Source organism: Paralichthys olivaceus, chromosome 14, assembly GCF_024713975.1.
Source record: "Paralichthys olivaceus isolate ysfri-2021 chromosome 14, ASM2471397v2, whole genome shotgun sequence".
In the NCBI taxonomy this organism is placed as follows: domain Eukaryota; kingdom Metazoa; phylum Chordata; class Actinopteri; order Pleuronectiformes; family Paralichthyidae; genus Paralichthys; species Paralichthys olivaceus.
Genome location: NC_091106.1, coordinates 18,960,539 through 18,974,740, shown reverse-complemented (window position 1 = coordinate 18,974,740; position 14,202 = coordinate 18,960,539). Strand labels below are relative to the sequence as shown.

The following is a 14,202-nucleotide window of genomic DNA, read 5'->3' as shown; positions in this document are numbered from 1 at the left end:
ATCAAAATGTCAAGAGTCATTATGAAATCCAGTTTTTGGATAAAAGAAATCAGTCAGTTGGGCTTTTATCACCTGTGCACAGGTACGTACTGTAGTTTTATCTTCAAGGATGCATCCAATGGGAATTTAAGACTGAGGTGCTTGAGGTTTATGTTAAGGAGGAAGAGGAACTATCTTTTTACTGCACATTCACTAAATGTCTGTTTGGATTTCTGCATCAACGTAGGTGTTTCTTTCCCACGATACACTTTGTGTGACTGAAATTAAGTGACTTTGAATTGAAATGTTCAGGGTCCAGTCAAATGAAAACAGAAACAAGTGAATGGCTCTGTTTTATTAACAGTAAGAAACAATGCAGATAGTTGAACAAATATAAAACACATGAAACATCCACAAAATATTAAAACAAAAATAAATAAATAAAATGGTGTCTTTTCTTTACAAAAATGACAAGAAAAAAAAAATGACAGATCATATGACACGTAGAATTTAACAAATAAACATGTACCTAGCATTCACAGTCCCCTAATTACACTTTTTGTTTCTTATTTTTTTCTTTTTTTGATAAAATGGGGGGAGAATAAACAAAACAGACGAGTAACACAATTAGAGGCTTTGTACAGATAGAATAGTTCCAGAGAGGAAAGGCAGTCACTTCTGATATTCTTTGTCCAACCATGTGACAGGAGACGCAGCCTCTCACCATTTCTTCACTATTTTTGTTTGAAAAAAACCCAAAAACAAACAATCTGATGTGCAAAATAAGATTTTTTAGACAGCTACATCTGTTTCGATCTTTTCATCAATGCCCTTCTATAGTCGAAATGGGCACTTTGAGGCATTGAAATACATTGTAAAGTACAGTACACAGAGAAGGAAATGAACTTATACTCTGGCACCTAATTTGTGAGAAAATCTAAGTACTAATACACTGCCTTTAAGTCATCTTGCTCTAGGACACAGACGATAAGCTAGAGAGAGATTCAGAAAATGAAGAGTCCCCATGGAAATAAGAAAAGAGTTGATGAGAAAGAGTTTCACTTTACTGTTTGTAATTCTAACTTCACCCACTGGTTGAAATAGATCACAGCACCTTCTGTAAATACACCGACCTGAAGCTGTATTAGGAGCCAGATTCATAGAAACAATGGGGAGTTTGCTACCTCTGCCAAAGAGGAAATGTTTTTACTCCTTCATTTGTTTGTTTGTTTGTTAAAAAGTTTTCCACAGAACTTGGTAGCAGGATGGGACAGTGTGAGTTTAAGAAAACGTGATCAAAAAACAAGGCCAATTGGAAATCATAGGACATTGGGCTTTGTACAGCAAAAGGCTAAGAGCACTGATTCTGCTGTGTCACAGATATCTCAGCAGTGACTAAACTAGTGGTCCAATATGTGAATCCATGATTTGTTGACTGACATTCAGAGAAAAGAGGTGAACGGCAGAGGAAGGAAACTTCCATCTCAAATGAACAATATGAGCTGAACAGTCAGTTTTTGCACAACAGATGAATTTCAAGATGGCTCTACCGTCTGAAATTGACAGTATCAAGAAAATGGTGAACTTTGGTAAGTGATAATTTAGGCTGAAAATGATCATTGGTTTCCCAAAGGCTGTTACTATTCAGTTTCAATGAGATCAATACAGACTTTTGATCTCTGTCCAGTACATGCTACTAAAGAGACAAACATTTTACCAACTACTGGGAGGGAAAGAAAGGGAAGGAGAGAGTAAAAGACAACTGGTGAAGGAGGCACTACAAGTCCTGGTTGATGTTGGTCTAATGGACGGACAGTTAGTTGTGAAATGTATAAAACTTCTGTAACTCTGCTAAATGTCATTACTGTTTCAGGACTGTTTATGACTGTGTACTTTATCAGGGTGGTTACTTAAGGCTGCTGAAATATTCTTTGTACTGAATAAGAGCTAATAAATTATTGCAGTGTTGCATTTCATCATAGTGTAAATAAAACATCTTTGTGAGTGTTATGTTACAATGCATTCTGTTTGTCTGAAATTAGGGTATTAAAATCTTAAAAGTTGTCTGGTATATTATTTGATGGGACAAGGGGTTACACTGCTACTATCAAGGATGTGTTTTAAGGCATGCCCTTAGTTTGGGTAGGGTCCTGACACATGGAGAAGGCAAGAGGAGAAGACTGGAGGAAGAGTGGAGACTGTACAGCCACAGAGATCTGTCCACTGAGCGAGCCTCAGGTAGCGTTAAGTCCATCTTGAGGTCAGGTTGGCCAATAAGCATGAAAAGGTTGAAAAGCTCATATGACAAATATCCAAATCAGTCGTGGGTCAGTTTCTGTTCAGGGTACATCCATGATGCATCATGTGGGGTTAAGCCAGTCGACTCGAAAGTTGAAGCACTTTTCTGGTGTCGTCACTGAACACTTCTGCAAAATGATCTTGGTATTGTATCCATTATACTAGAGTGGTATAGTCAGCAGAATGGCAACTGTTCTGGCAAAAAAAAGTTAAATGCTTCTATACCTGCCTCCTTATTGTTTATTCACATAACCTTGATTTCAGGGAAAGTTCATGTTCACTTCTGTGCGATGGCCTCCTCTCCACTAGGCCGTATGCGGTTGAAGTGCAGTCCTCCGACTCCTGTTAACCCTAGACCCACAATGGACTCTCGTGCAGTTTCCTCTTTGCTGGCAGATGAAGCCTGAACCCTGGCGGAGGCTGTTGATCCTCCCGGCCCGGGAAGGATCTCCGGCAGTGATTCTTTGGCAGGGGTCACAGACCCAGGGCTGGTGGCGGAGGGGGAGGTTGTTTTGGCGGTTAGGGGCTTGGTAGGGGTGGTGGGGCTGGTCAAGCCGAGGCTTGCCAGGGCATCCAGAGTCCCATCTGGGTCAACCATGACATTGATCACTGAGAAAGAGAGAGGCAGGTAATCAATGAAGTGAAGGCTTTGTGTAACAGTACCTGTACAATTACTGCAAAAAGAAACTTTGGATTTAGATTCAGATTTTAGCAGTGAAACCTTTTTGTACATTCAATGTTACCTTGAAGCTGCTTTTCAACTCTCTTCAGTTCGAGCAGAATTGAGGAGATCTCCTACGTGAGGTGAATAAAAAAGAAAAATATTAGCATCAAATATCACTGGGCTTTACTTGTCATGATATATTGTTCTGACGGACTTCATTACCTTATTGGAGGTTTTCAGGAGTGGTATGTCACTTTCCGATCGCAGTTTGTTTTCAATTTCTTCCCAGTTCCTGTCTTTATCCTTAAACAAAATCCTAAACAGAGGAGCAACAAACAGGACAGGTGTTCATTCACAGAACGAATCAACACACTGGCACACTCGATGCAGATCAGAATTTCATAAAGTGCATTTACCTGATTTTTCCTGCAGTTTTGTCGACAGAGTTTCTGATTTTACTGGACAGTTGAGAAACTGAATTGAGCAGCAAGCTGTCCAACACCGCCTGAACATATAGGACAATAAATAGTGTGAAAACCTCACAGTGTTTTGGTGAACTCTGCACGTTTGAATATTTTTGATGTCATCTCACCTCCTCCCGGTTCCAGGTTCGTCTCCTCAGAGCTCGGGGCTCCACGCTGTCAGGAGCATGGGGGCGGCGCTCCACTGGCTTGCCGTTGATCTCCGGTGCCTTATTGGTTGAAATTACAGGCGGGATCTTCCTGAAGTTGAGGCTCTCATCAAACACCCGATCCACCAACTAGTTACAAACAAGTAACGAAGAAGAAGGAACTTACAGAAATTTCTATCCACTGTTATTCAATTTTTCTATAATAGAGTTAAGGAAATATTTGTGAGAAATGAAGGAATTAGCAACCCTGCCTTCTCCAAATAAAATCTGATTTAAATCCTAAAACAAGAATGAACAGGTAGATGAATTAAAGATTAGCAGAAGGGATTAATGAATAAACCTCTCACAGCAGATGCAAGCTACTAAGTAGCAGAGAGGCCATTTTGTCCAAGCAACACAGAAGGGATGGCAAAATCATAAATGAAGTACACACAGTAAGAAAATGATAGAAGAAGTAAACGGGCACCTTTCTCATGCTCTCCTGTATGTCCGGCTGCGTGGAACGTGCAGGGCCTACCTCTTCCCGAGTGTCGATAGCTGATCCCGGGGTGGTGGCGGCGGTGCTGACGGTGGTGCTGGGTGCCGTGCCGGATGAGCTGACCGAGTCAATCTCGCCAGCCACGTCGTGGATCTCACGAGCCAAGACGGCCAAGTCCTTAGCCAGGTCCTGGCTGATCCTACGCACACAGGGGAATAACCTGTTAACCATCAGACAGGGTTCTTTAGGACTCAGCACAGACATCTTATTGAACACTTGAAACTTGCATACAAAACCAATACTCAAACATACACATCAAGATAAAAGTTAAACCATCAAGGACGGCTCTTTCTCAGAGTTACAACATCAATTAATAATCAGTCTGATTCAGATCAGCACAGATCAATACCTGGCTATCTCCTCGCTGTGTGCGGTCCAGTCCCTGATGTACTCCTCTTGCTCTTTCATGCGGTGTTTGATCCCCGGACCCGTCGTCACGCCAGCGCCTGGACTCGCGGTGGTGCTGAGCCTTGAACTGCGGTGCGGGACGAGATGATGAGGCCGTACGTGGGAGCGTCCTCCGTGCTTCGGAGAGTTCCGGTTGGAACCAAACTCTTCCTCTGAGGTGGAGCCATACTCCGGTGGCAGACGTCTCCATCTGCTGCTACTGGACACTGTGATGGTAATGGCAGGAGAAGACAATTGTTCAGTTAATATTGCCATGATATACCATTTCATTACTCATGAAGTAAATGAATGAGAGGCTTTTTAACTAAAGGAATCCACCAGCAATTACTGCTTTATTCTGACAAAACTCAAAAAGATTCAAGCAATAAATAAAAATTATTAGTGAGTGAAAGCATCATATTTCCTCTTTTTTTGTTTAGTTACTGTTAATGGACATGTGTTATAAAACCACACTGAAAACTATAGAAACGGCGGCAAACAGAGACTTCATCTAAAAACTCCCCAAGCAGCCAACAAATGCTTCAAACAACACAAAACCTTAAAAGAGCCAGGACGTGTTAATCTGCTTCAAATCCATGATAAGACAACACCATGCTCTATCAGTCTCTTAGGAGTAAACAGGACTAGATTAAAGTGTCATAAATAAAAATTGACACAAGGTGGAAGATTATTCCAAAACCAAAACCTTTAAGGATTTTGATTTTTGAAAATGTTTTATTAGAAAAGGAGTGAGTAGAGCATTTGGGTCTTCACATTACATGATGGATTTAAGGAGGGAGACAAAGTTAGCACTGCAACATATGCTAGAGCTGGGTCATTGCACTTCAACTTACTCAATGAAACGTTTCTTTTATAATGCACTAGTATGGTAAGCTATATTTTTTAATTTACATGTGAAAAAATATTTTTTTTAAACTAATGTCATTGAGAAATATGTAGAAAATTCAAGTATGTATTATTCTTAACAAAGGACTTAACATAAGCGGAAATTCTTTGCTATCTAAATTGATTCCTAAAGTGTTTGCATCACCTTTCAACTAGTCAAGTCGTAGTTTGATTTTAAGAACTATTTGTGCTAACATGAATAATCTGCTTTCCTTTTAATGAGACTGGAGGCAGCTTCTATTAGTGTGACCCAGGTCTGACACACAAACACACACATAAACAGTCCTAACAAGGCTCTACAGTTCTGGTACAGTACCCATCAGCTCCTCCGCTGCATCACCACCCTCAGGTTCAGGCTGAGAGCTCTCTGGACGATGAAAACCAATGCACAAGACCGTCACAACACAGGTGAAATGTTTGAGACAAATGTTTGCATGCTGACACAATAATGAGGTTTACAATGATTGAAACCTACGGTAACCAACCCCTGATATAAAATTCAAACACATCTGAATAGGTTGTTTAAGTGCTCACCTGTGGGCGAGCAGTATCCAGCTGTAGTGGTCTTAGGTTTGGTCTCATTCAGTTTGGACACGCTGTTAGCCCTCATCCTGGGTGTCAGTCTGTTCTCTGTGGGCGTTGATGAGCGCAGACCCAGGCGCAGAGCAGTCTCAGCTGACAGGCGTGGTGAGGAGGTGGAGCTGCGGGTCATTGTACATTCAGAGTCACTGCGGGCTGAGATGGAGCCCAGGCGGGTCCTGCGCGGCTGAGCCAGCATGTCCAGTCGAGACAACCCCTTGCGACCAGATGGCGGTTTAGAGGTGGAACTGGTGGTGGACACTTCAGAGGCCACAGACACCCTGTCTGCATCAGCCAGGTCTGTGTCAGATGTATCCCCCAGCCGTGCACGGCGAAGAAGGGAGGCTCTTGTGGGCCTTGGCTGTGGCAGTGAGGCCTGCTTGTTCATGGAGGAGGTTGTGGCTGCCTGGAGAGTGCGGCTGGTTTTGGAGGAACCACTGGTGGAGTTCTTGGCAGACCTGCTATCATGTTTGGAATGGAGGGCATCATCGAAGCCACGTCCATGTGCTGAGTGCCCCAGCGGCCCAGAGTAGGTCTCCTGGTCTGAGGAGAGGATATCAGAGATGGGGAATGAAGAATTCTGATCATCATCAGTGAGATCCAGTGAAGGTTGACGGGCTCTGGAGGAAGCTGAAGATGGCTGAACAGAACGCCGTGCATCAGTCCGGCTTGTCGCCTCCACAGTTCTTGGTTTACTCTTCCTCTCCAAGCGCTCACGGGCACTTGCATTGGTGACGCTGGTCTTTGAAGCAGTGCTCATGTTGCTCTTCTCCCGGTGCATGCTGCTGAAGGAACGACGTTTTTGTACACTACCAGCTGCTGCTTTTCTGTCTGCCTCTCCTGCTGCATGACTAGCTGTACTGGCTGTGTCCACATCTGACTCTGGAGAGATGGAGTCAGTCCGTGGGGGGAAGCCAGAACTGTTGATACCACTTTTACTACTCTTCTGGTCTAGTTTGTTTTCATCTCTCAGTTTGGCCTCCAGGAATGCCATGACAGCTTCTGTATCTTTGAGGAGTGTAGCAGTATCCATGCTACTCACAGAGTCACTGCGCTCGCGCCCATTGCCGCCTCTGTTGATGCGTGGGATGAGCTCTGCAGGGACATTAGCGCTGGGCTTCTCAATAGTGAAGCTGCCCTGGCGTACTAGAGGCTTCCCTGACTTGTCTTCTCCTGATCCTCCTTCTTTCCTCTCCTGTGACCTCTTTCTCCGCTCCGAGCTGCCAGAGTTTCTAAGAGAAGCTTTGGATGGAGAGGAGGTGGAGCTTTGTTTACGTTTACTTGTCATCGTGGGAGTAGGGGACTCCCCGTCTCCCTTGTTCTCTTTTTCCTGGGGTTCAGTGTCCTGTTTTTCCCCAATCTCAGACCTCAGAGCTTTGGTGCTGGTTTTAGCTCGGGGGTCATCCACAGGGAGCTGAGGGAGGGTCCTGCGCTTGCGGTCGGTCAAACTGGAGGAGGATTCACCTCTGCTGAGTGATGCACCGGACTCAAAGGCATCCACACCTGAAGAACAAAAACACAAACTAAGCTAACTGAGATGCAAGATTCATATAATTTAGAAGCACAAGTGATTTCAAATGTAACTTACAATTAACATTTAATTTAGAACCTGCACATACTACACATACTGATAGTCAAGTGACGTACCTTGCTCTTTGTGCACAAAGGCTGCCGTCTCCGCTCCCGATCCCTCTGGATCTGTCCTGGTTTGATTTGCAGCTAGACTGGCCCACTGAGAGACCCAGCTTGAGTCACAAGTAAGAGCCTGTGGGCACAACAGAGGGAGGTGAGGGGTGGGGTCACAAGAGAGATGGAGACAGGGGTGAGAAAATAGATAAAAGAGGAGTTAAGTAAATTAGTGGTGCCACAAAGGGGGAGATATACAATAATGAGTTCATCTGAAATGTAATACATGATGATAGAGAAGATTTATTTAGAGACAATGAACAGCAACACATTGCTCATTTCATTTACAGAAAGGGTATAAAAGACTTGATAGAAAGGCCTTCAGTGCTTGTACACAGTCCCCTCCCCTCAGTCTTATGAAATTGCCTGGAGGGCTGAGCATGTCTGTCCTCATCTTAGTATGATCTAGGTCAGTCAGTGGTTAGACTACCCTACTCCCATTAACAGGCTAGAAGAGTAGTGGTCAAGACATGTGAGTGTTGATAAAACACAGCGATGAATCTTAGTTTAATAAACTAAAGAATTTTAAGAAGTAGAAGAATAAACTGGACACATAAGCTGTTAAAGTACAGTTATCTACCTCTTTCCCTGTCTCTCTGGTCTCCTTTCCTTTTCTTTCTCCTTCCAGGTCTGAGAGAACAGAGGAGTCTTGGTTCTGATGAACACCGAACACCTACAAACAGTTGAAAAAGAAGAAAGAAACAAAAGTGATCAATGTGGCAAAAGATTATCCTAAAGTATAATGCATGGAATTATGTATGCATGTACTGTCATGATGTGAAATTACTCTTTATTCTGTACATGTTCAAAAGCACTGCAGCACACTTTGTAATGAAAATGAAGTGCCCTTGTGAGATATAAACACTATGTTAATATCATTCTACAGTCCTCTTGATGAACAAAAGTGAACTGGACAGCCAGAAGAAGATGCTGTTAAATTCAAACAACAATCTGCACTTGATAGTTGAGCACCATGGCAACGATTCACACACTCAGACACAGACAGACACACACACACACACACACACGAGCGGACAGACTGTGAGCAGTGTGCTAATTAGCGTCAGTAATTACAGGAATTAACATAACAATACTTCCAGTTTTGAATGTAATGCACTCAGACTAACACTGAAGAGAAATACACCCTGCTAATTATATCCACCTGTATAGAACATGTAAATGTAAATGTACCACTGCAAGATGATGTTTAGTAAAGTTTAAATATGTCTGAGTTTCCAATAAACTTTATTGGAAACAACTTCACTACATATTATTCAAGTTCTAGCTTCTAAATCTACAAGGTGGCCATTTAAAACCATCACAAACTACTGTCTAGTCTGATTTTCCTTTTTTTGTACTCTTTTAAATTCCTACATTACTTGTAATGAAGTAAAATGTATTAAATCTTTCCATAAAACAACTGCAACTATCTGTCTCTCTCTCACTGTCCCATTCAGACATGTGTTCTGTGACCTTCACACAGCTCTGTACAGGACAGAGGCAACAGTAGTTGTGATGATGGGTTTTCTGCCTCCCTGGAGCATCGTTTGATAAAACAAAGTCAGTGCTTGATAGAGCAAGTCTCTCCGGGCTATTACAGAAGCATTAGGTTTACCAGTGAGGCAGAAAGGATGGAGTGGTTGTCGAGCAGGGTAAAAGAGAGATCATAGGTTTGTTTTAGAGGAAAAAAATTAAATAGTCTCAGATGACTCGCTAACCTTGAAAGTGCCATTAAAAGAGGTAATACTAGACTATTATGTTCTCTATGGTCTGTTTGGTCATATTCTTCCCTTTATAGTCAATGCAGAATAACTTTAAGTGATAATCAATTAAAATGTAATAATGTTATTACTTGTAATAAATGAAAATGGCTTTAATGAATTATTTGCCCTCTTTGCAGGACAAATATGCAAAAGCTAATTTTCAATCTTTCAGTTGTTGTAATATAATTCCAAATACATGACATAATGTTGTAAATCAGAAACTTTGCAGTAAAGACACAGTGTTTCAAGTTTGTGTATAGAAGCAATCCAATTTGGGAAGGTAGTGGCTGACATCTGTGCACATTTCTACCTTGTCTATCATGCGCCTGGCCTCTTCTTCCTCTGGGTTCCTGTTCTCCAGTTCGATAGTGTAGGTCCCTTTATCACTGTGGTCATCCTCTGCATCTCCAGCTCCAACTTTCCCCACGACTGAGGCTTCCTCGCTGGGGCTGGTGGGGCTCCCTGTCGCCAGCCCGGTACTGGCTGAGCTCCGACCGATACTCAAGTCCTCAGACCTCTGCTTGAGCAGCACACGGGCAGCCGTAGGAGCCCCGGCAGTCACTGTAGCCGGTATTGGAGCTGGGGTTTTACCTAGCAGGAACAAGCAGAAATACATCAACTGAGAAAAAAGCTTCAGGAACAACCTGTATTAACAGATTAAATGTCAAAGGTGGTCTAGATGTGAATGAATGACAAAGCTACTAAGTAACATGTTTAATCATAACTCCTTTTTTGTTACCTGATTCTGAGGCTGTGGTAGCAGAGGTGGAAATGCTGAACACCTTAGGATGAGATGGAGGTTGAGGACACAGTCCCTCTCCACCAGCTCCTCCCCCCAGCAGGGGTGCAGTCTGGGAAAACGAGTACGACCGGCGCTTGCGAGGGTTTTCCTCGTCGTAGAACTCGATCATGAAGGCAGTGCGGGGGCCAGTTCCTCGGGACCCGCTCACTGTTACGTTCCCACCTCCTGCTCCCACGTGGCCGTGTGCTGCTTTCAGACGTTCCTCAAGGGCATGGCGGCGGTTGGCAAAACGAAGGCCAAGTCCATTTTCAGAATCACTCTGGGTGCCATCTTCATGCTTGCTGCCTATGAGGGAAATAGAATAAATGTTTTTAACAAAGTGCTTATTATCAAAGGTTTCTTATGACACTTCATAACATACAACGGTAAAATGGGAATTTGTTTACCTGGGTCCTTTTTAAATGCAATTAACAACAACTACGGCCTCAATACTTCAACTGTACTTATCACCTGTAGGATGTTATGTTAGCCAACATTATTGAATTCATATTTTAACATGCATAATAGAAAGCAGCTTTTGTATATCAAAAAGATACAATGCAGAAGTATTGTGCAGTACAACAATGTGAGTGGCAGTTAAATTAAATTGAATTAAACAATCAAGAGCAAGATGAAGACAAAAGTCCCATACTGACCAAAGCATAGAACCACATCATCCTGAAAGCACATCCATTGTGGACACAGCAACACGAAACAATGTCTGGGAACCGTTACAGCTCAAAATCTATAAACTTTCAGCTGAGGCCTGATTCTAATCAATCAAATGCATAACAGATTGTAAATTCACTACGCTTGGCTTACCCACCACAAAACTGCTATTTCTACATTTTCATTGGTCGGGGTCACATCAGCCTGTCCTCTCAGTACGATGGCAGACAGAGTGCAACACTAATCCAGACATGCCACCCACACAGTTACTGGCCCTGCCTACTTCACTGACAGCAAGAGAGAGAGAGGGAGAGAGAGGGAGAGGGAGAGGGAGAGAGAGAGGGGGGCAAAGAGGGGGAGGGGAGGACGAGAACTTGGAGGGGGAGCAGGAGGCTGGATGCAAGAAAGTGTGTAAGTGGTTTGGTGTGTGCATGGGGGGTGATGATGGTGGGGCTTCAGGGATAGGAGGGGAGGTGACAGGAAAGAGGGGAAAGAAAAGGGGAGGGTGAACAGGGATAGAGGCTGTGTAAAAGAGAGGGCTGATTGGAAAGGAGAGAAAGTGGATTAAAAAGGACGAAAGAGAAAACCAAACTGAGTTTGAATCAGTCTATTTTGATGTCACTGCACTTTTGTCTTACTAACCTGATCATTGAAGGACAAAGTGTAGAATAATGTCGGAAATTCATGGAATATTATATAAACGCTCGACACTGGAAAATGAGAACATTTGACAAGGCGTGACATTGGCCAAATTCAGAGAGAATCAGCATATCACATCATCACTAATATGGGTATTTGCATTGTGTATTTATAGGGAGTATGCTAGAACTACTCTGCCAGAGGAGTCAGTTGGATAATGTCTTTGTGGAGGAACTTTATTAAGTCTAAGAAATGTCACGAAGATTTGTCTCTGCTTGGGCTGCATAACTAAATATGGAAATTAAAGAGTCTAGTGAAAGACAATATGCATTGCAGGAACTGCTAGGTCCAATATTATTCGAGCTTGACTTTAACAAGTCCTCTAGCATAGAACAATATTAATCACTGGAGTGCCCCTCTGAACAGTCTTTCTACACTGGGGTATCACAATGACTCTGTGGCCTAGGGCATATTCTGCAGCTCATTTGTCACATTCCACCATCGACCTCCTCCTCTATCTTCCCTGCCTTTTATCACCATTTGAAATTTGATAAAGCATGCACTTCATTAAAGAGAAGAAAAAGACGACATACGAGGAATGGGAAAGGAAAGCAGCGGTGCGTTACAGTAGCTCAGGCAGATCAGCAGATAAGACCAAGAGATTGAGGCAAGTCTTTCATGCTATGTGCCCCAGACAAAGGAGCCGTTGGCAAAGGCCAGCAGAGAACAGAGGTGTCTGTGAGAGTCCAGTGCTCTTCCCCGCTCGCCCCACCATGACTCACAGTGGAGCTGGCCTCTGCCGCTGGCGCACACACACACACACACACACGCGCGCGCGCACACACACACACACACACACACACACACACACACACACACACACACACACACACACACACACACACACACACACACACACACACACACACACACACACACACACACAACACACAACACACACAAAACTGAGTGCTCGAACCAGGATGGACTTACTTGACATGCATACACAGCTGCACAGGCAAACCTCAAATATACAGTGATCATACAATCCAGTGAAGTAGTAAAATACGCATATATAACATTGATGTTCAACCCTTGTGTATTTTTTAATTTTGTCCTGCTACTGAAAATAATGTCAGTTGTGCAGGAAGTAATTATCATTTATCAACTCACAGTAAATAATCTTAATAATGAAGAGAATATTCATCTAAAGCACTGCAATGATCAGAATCTTATTGGGAAGGAAAACAATCAGATTTTTAGATGTTACAACAATACAGGCATGAGGGTTCATCTTCCACAACTGATAGAATAAATAGACAGTATAAAGATGAATCCTCTGCAATGCTCCATACAGCAAGAAAACAAAGACTCACCTTACTGCTTACAAATCAGAAGCTGTGGATCAGTTTCCTCGCCAAACCTCTGCCTCCCTCTCTGCCTCCCTCATCGATGACACACCCTACGCACATCTCACATGTGTCCTCTCGCACATGCCGCGTTGCTCGTCTGCAGATCAGCACTGAGCATGATTCAAACACACACACATGCAGCAAACACAGACTCGACAAATTTCTGACACACAAATCCACACAAGTCAGCGCTAAAAGACGAGCATTTTCCAAGTGCTCCTGCAGCCATCACACACACACGCACGCACGCATGCACTCACACACACACGCACCCACACACATGCGCAAACACATAGACAGAGACACTGCAATTTTTGCCCCTTCTACATGTATATCTGTATTCGTTCATTCAATCATTTGATCACTGTTTCTATAACAACTACCAAAAACTGCTCTCTCTCTCTCCTCAACATCCCATTCCACTCACACTGCAGTACAGGCAGCAAGCTTCTTTCTCTCTTTCTCTCACTCTACCTTCCTTTCTCCACCTTTGTTAAATCAACCTTTGCTGTTAATTGCTGCTCTCAGCATTACAGTGAGGTTCTTATCCTCGCTCTGTCACCCATCTACCCCTTGTGCTTGTTTCATTGTGCCTCATGTGTCCACAGACGGCATTAATAGACAGCTTTCCATACAACCATCCACCTGTCCTCTATCCAACCCTCTTCATCCTCTTTTTGCCTCTATTCCTCCTTGATCATCTCTCCTTTTCCTTGTCTGTGGTTCTTATGTTTCCTCTAACCCATCTCACAACCTCACTTTTTTTATCGACTAAACACCATCTCAAAGACTGCTCTTTCTAGCAGCCCCAAAGTCAGTCAGACATTCACCCATAGACATTCACTAGGTGAGCCACTCTGTCAGCCAGTTGTCATGCATGTTCTGCTACGTCCATTTACTGAATTAGCTTCCCTGCCCTGCACTGTTTCCTGACAGGCTTCCACTTCCATCAGCTCCTGGCTGCTGGTCCCTCCCCCATACATGTCAACAGCATCATAAATTGGCCTCCATTTAATTAACTCATGACCAGCGTGTAGTCTACCATAGCTTAGCTTAGCATTAAACTTAAACTCTATTTACTAACAGCTTAAAGCCAAGCATTGCTTTGTCTGGGCCTTTCTTACAAAAAACCCTGGCATGGTAAAGGTAACAAAGAACCATAGTGACAAATGTGATTTACAGTCAGCAATTTCAAACCTTACCCCAAAGATACATAGCAACAAGCCCACAGAGGTATAAGTAGAAGATTCAGATGTCAACAATTACAATG

The 14,202-nt window shown here is 43.2% G+C and overlaps 1 protein-coding gene across 7 annotated transcripts in view; it reads right to left on the bottom strand.

The window, feature by feature from the left end:
- Positions 1 to 319: 319 nt before the first annotated feature.
- Positions 320 to 14,202, bottom strand: part of cep170aa (centrosomal protein 170Aa) — a 35,056-nt gene continuing 21,173 nt past the window's right edge. For 4 of the 7 annotated variants that reach the window (XM_069538651.1, XM_069538652.1, XM_069538654.1 and 1 more), the window contains 13 exons: positions 10,171 to 10,518; positions 9,742 to 10,022; positions 8,249 to 8,341; positions 7,630 to 7,747; positions 5,938 to 7,485; positions 5,720 to 5,770; positions 4,460 to 4,724; positions 4,039 to 4,270; positions 3,534 to 3,701; positions 3,358 to 3,446; positions 3,164 to 3,257; positions 3,021 to 3,072; positions 320 to 2,886 (listed from right to left, as the gene is read on the bottom strand). In XM_069538651.1, the coding sequence (XP_069394752.1) occupies positions 2,555 to 2,886; positions 3,021 to 3,072; positions 3,164 to 3,257; positions 3,358 to 3,446; positions 3,534 to 3,701; positions 4,039 to 4,270; positions 4,460 to 4,724; positions 5,720 to 5,770; positions 5,938 to 7,485; positions 7,630 to 7,747; positions 8,249 to 8,341; positions 9,742 to 10,022; positions 10,171 to 10,518 (3,671 nt within the window). In that variant the 3' untranslated portion in view covers positions 320 to 2,554. The remainder of the gene's footprint in view (positions 2,887 to 3,020; positions 3,073 to 3,163; positions 3,258 to 3,357; positions 3,447 to 3,533; positions 3,702 to 4,038; positions 4,271 to 4,459; positions 4,725 to 5,719; positions 5,771 to 5,937; positions 7,486 to 7,629; positions 7,748 to 8,248; positions 8,342 to 9,741; positions 10,023 to 10,170; positions 10,519 to 14,202) is intronic. The other 3 variants (XM_020091421.2, XM_020091403.2, XM_020091412.2) reach the window with 3 other exon arrangements.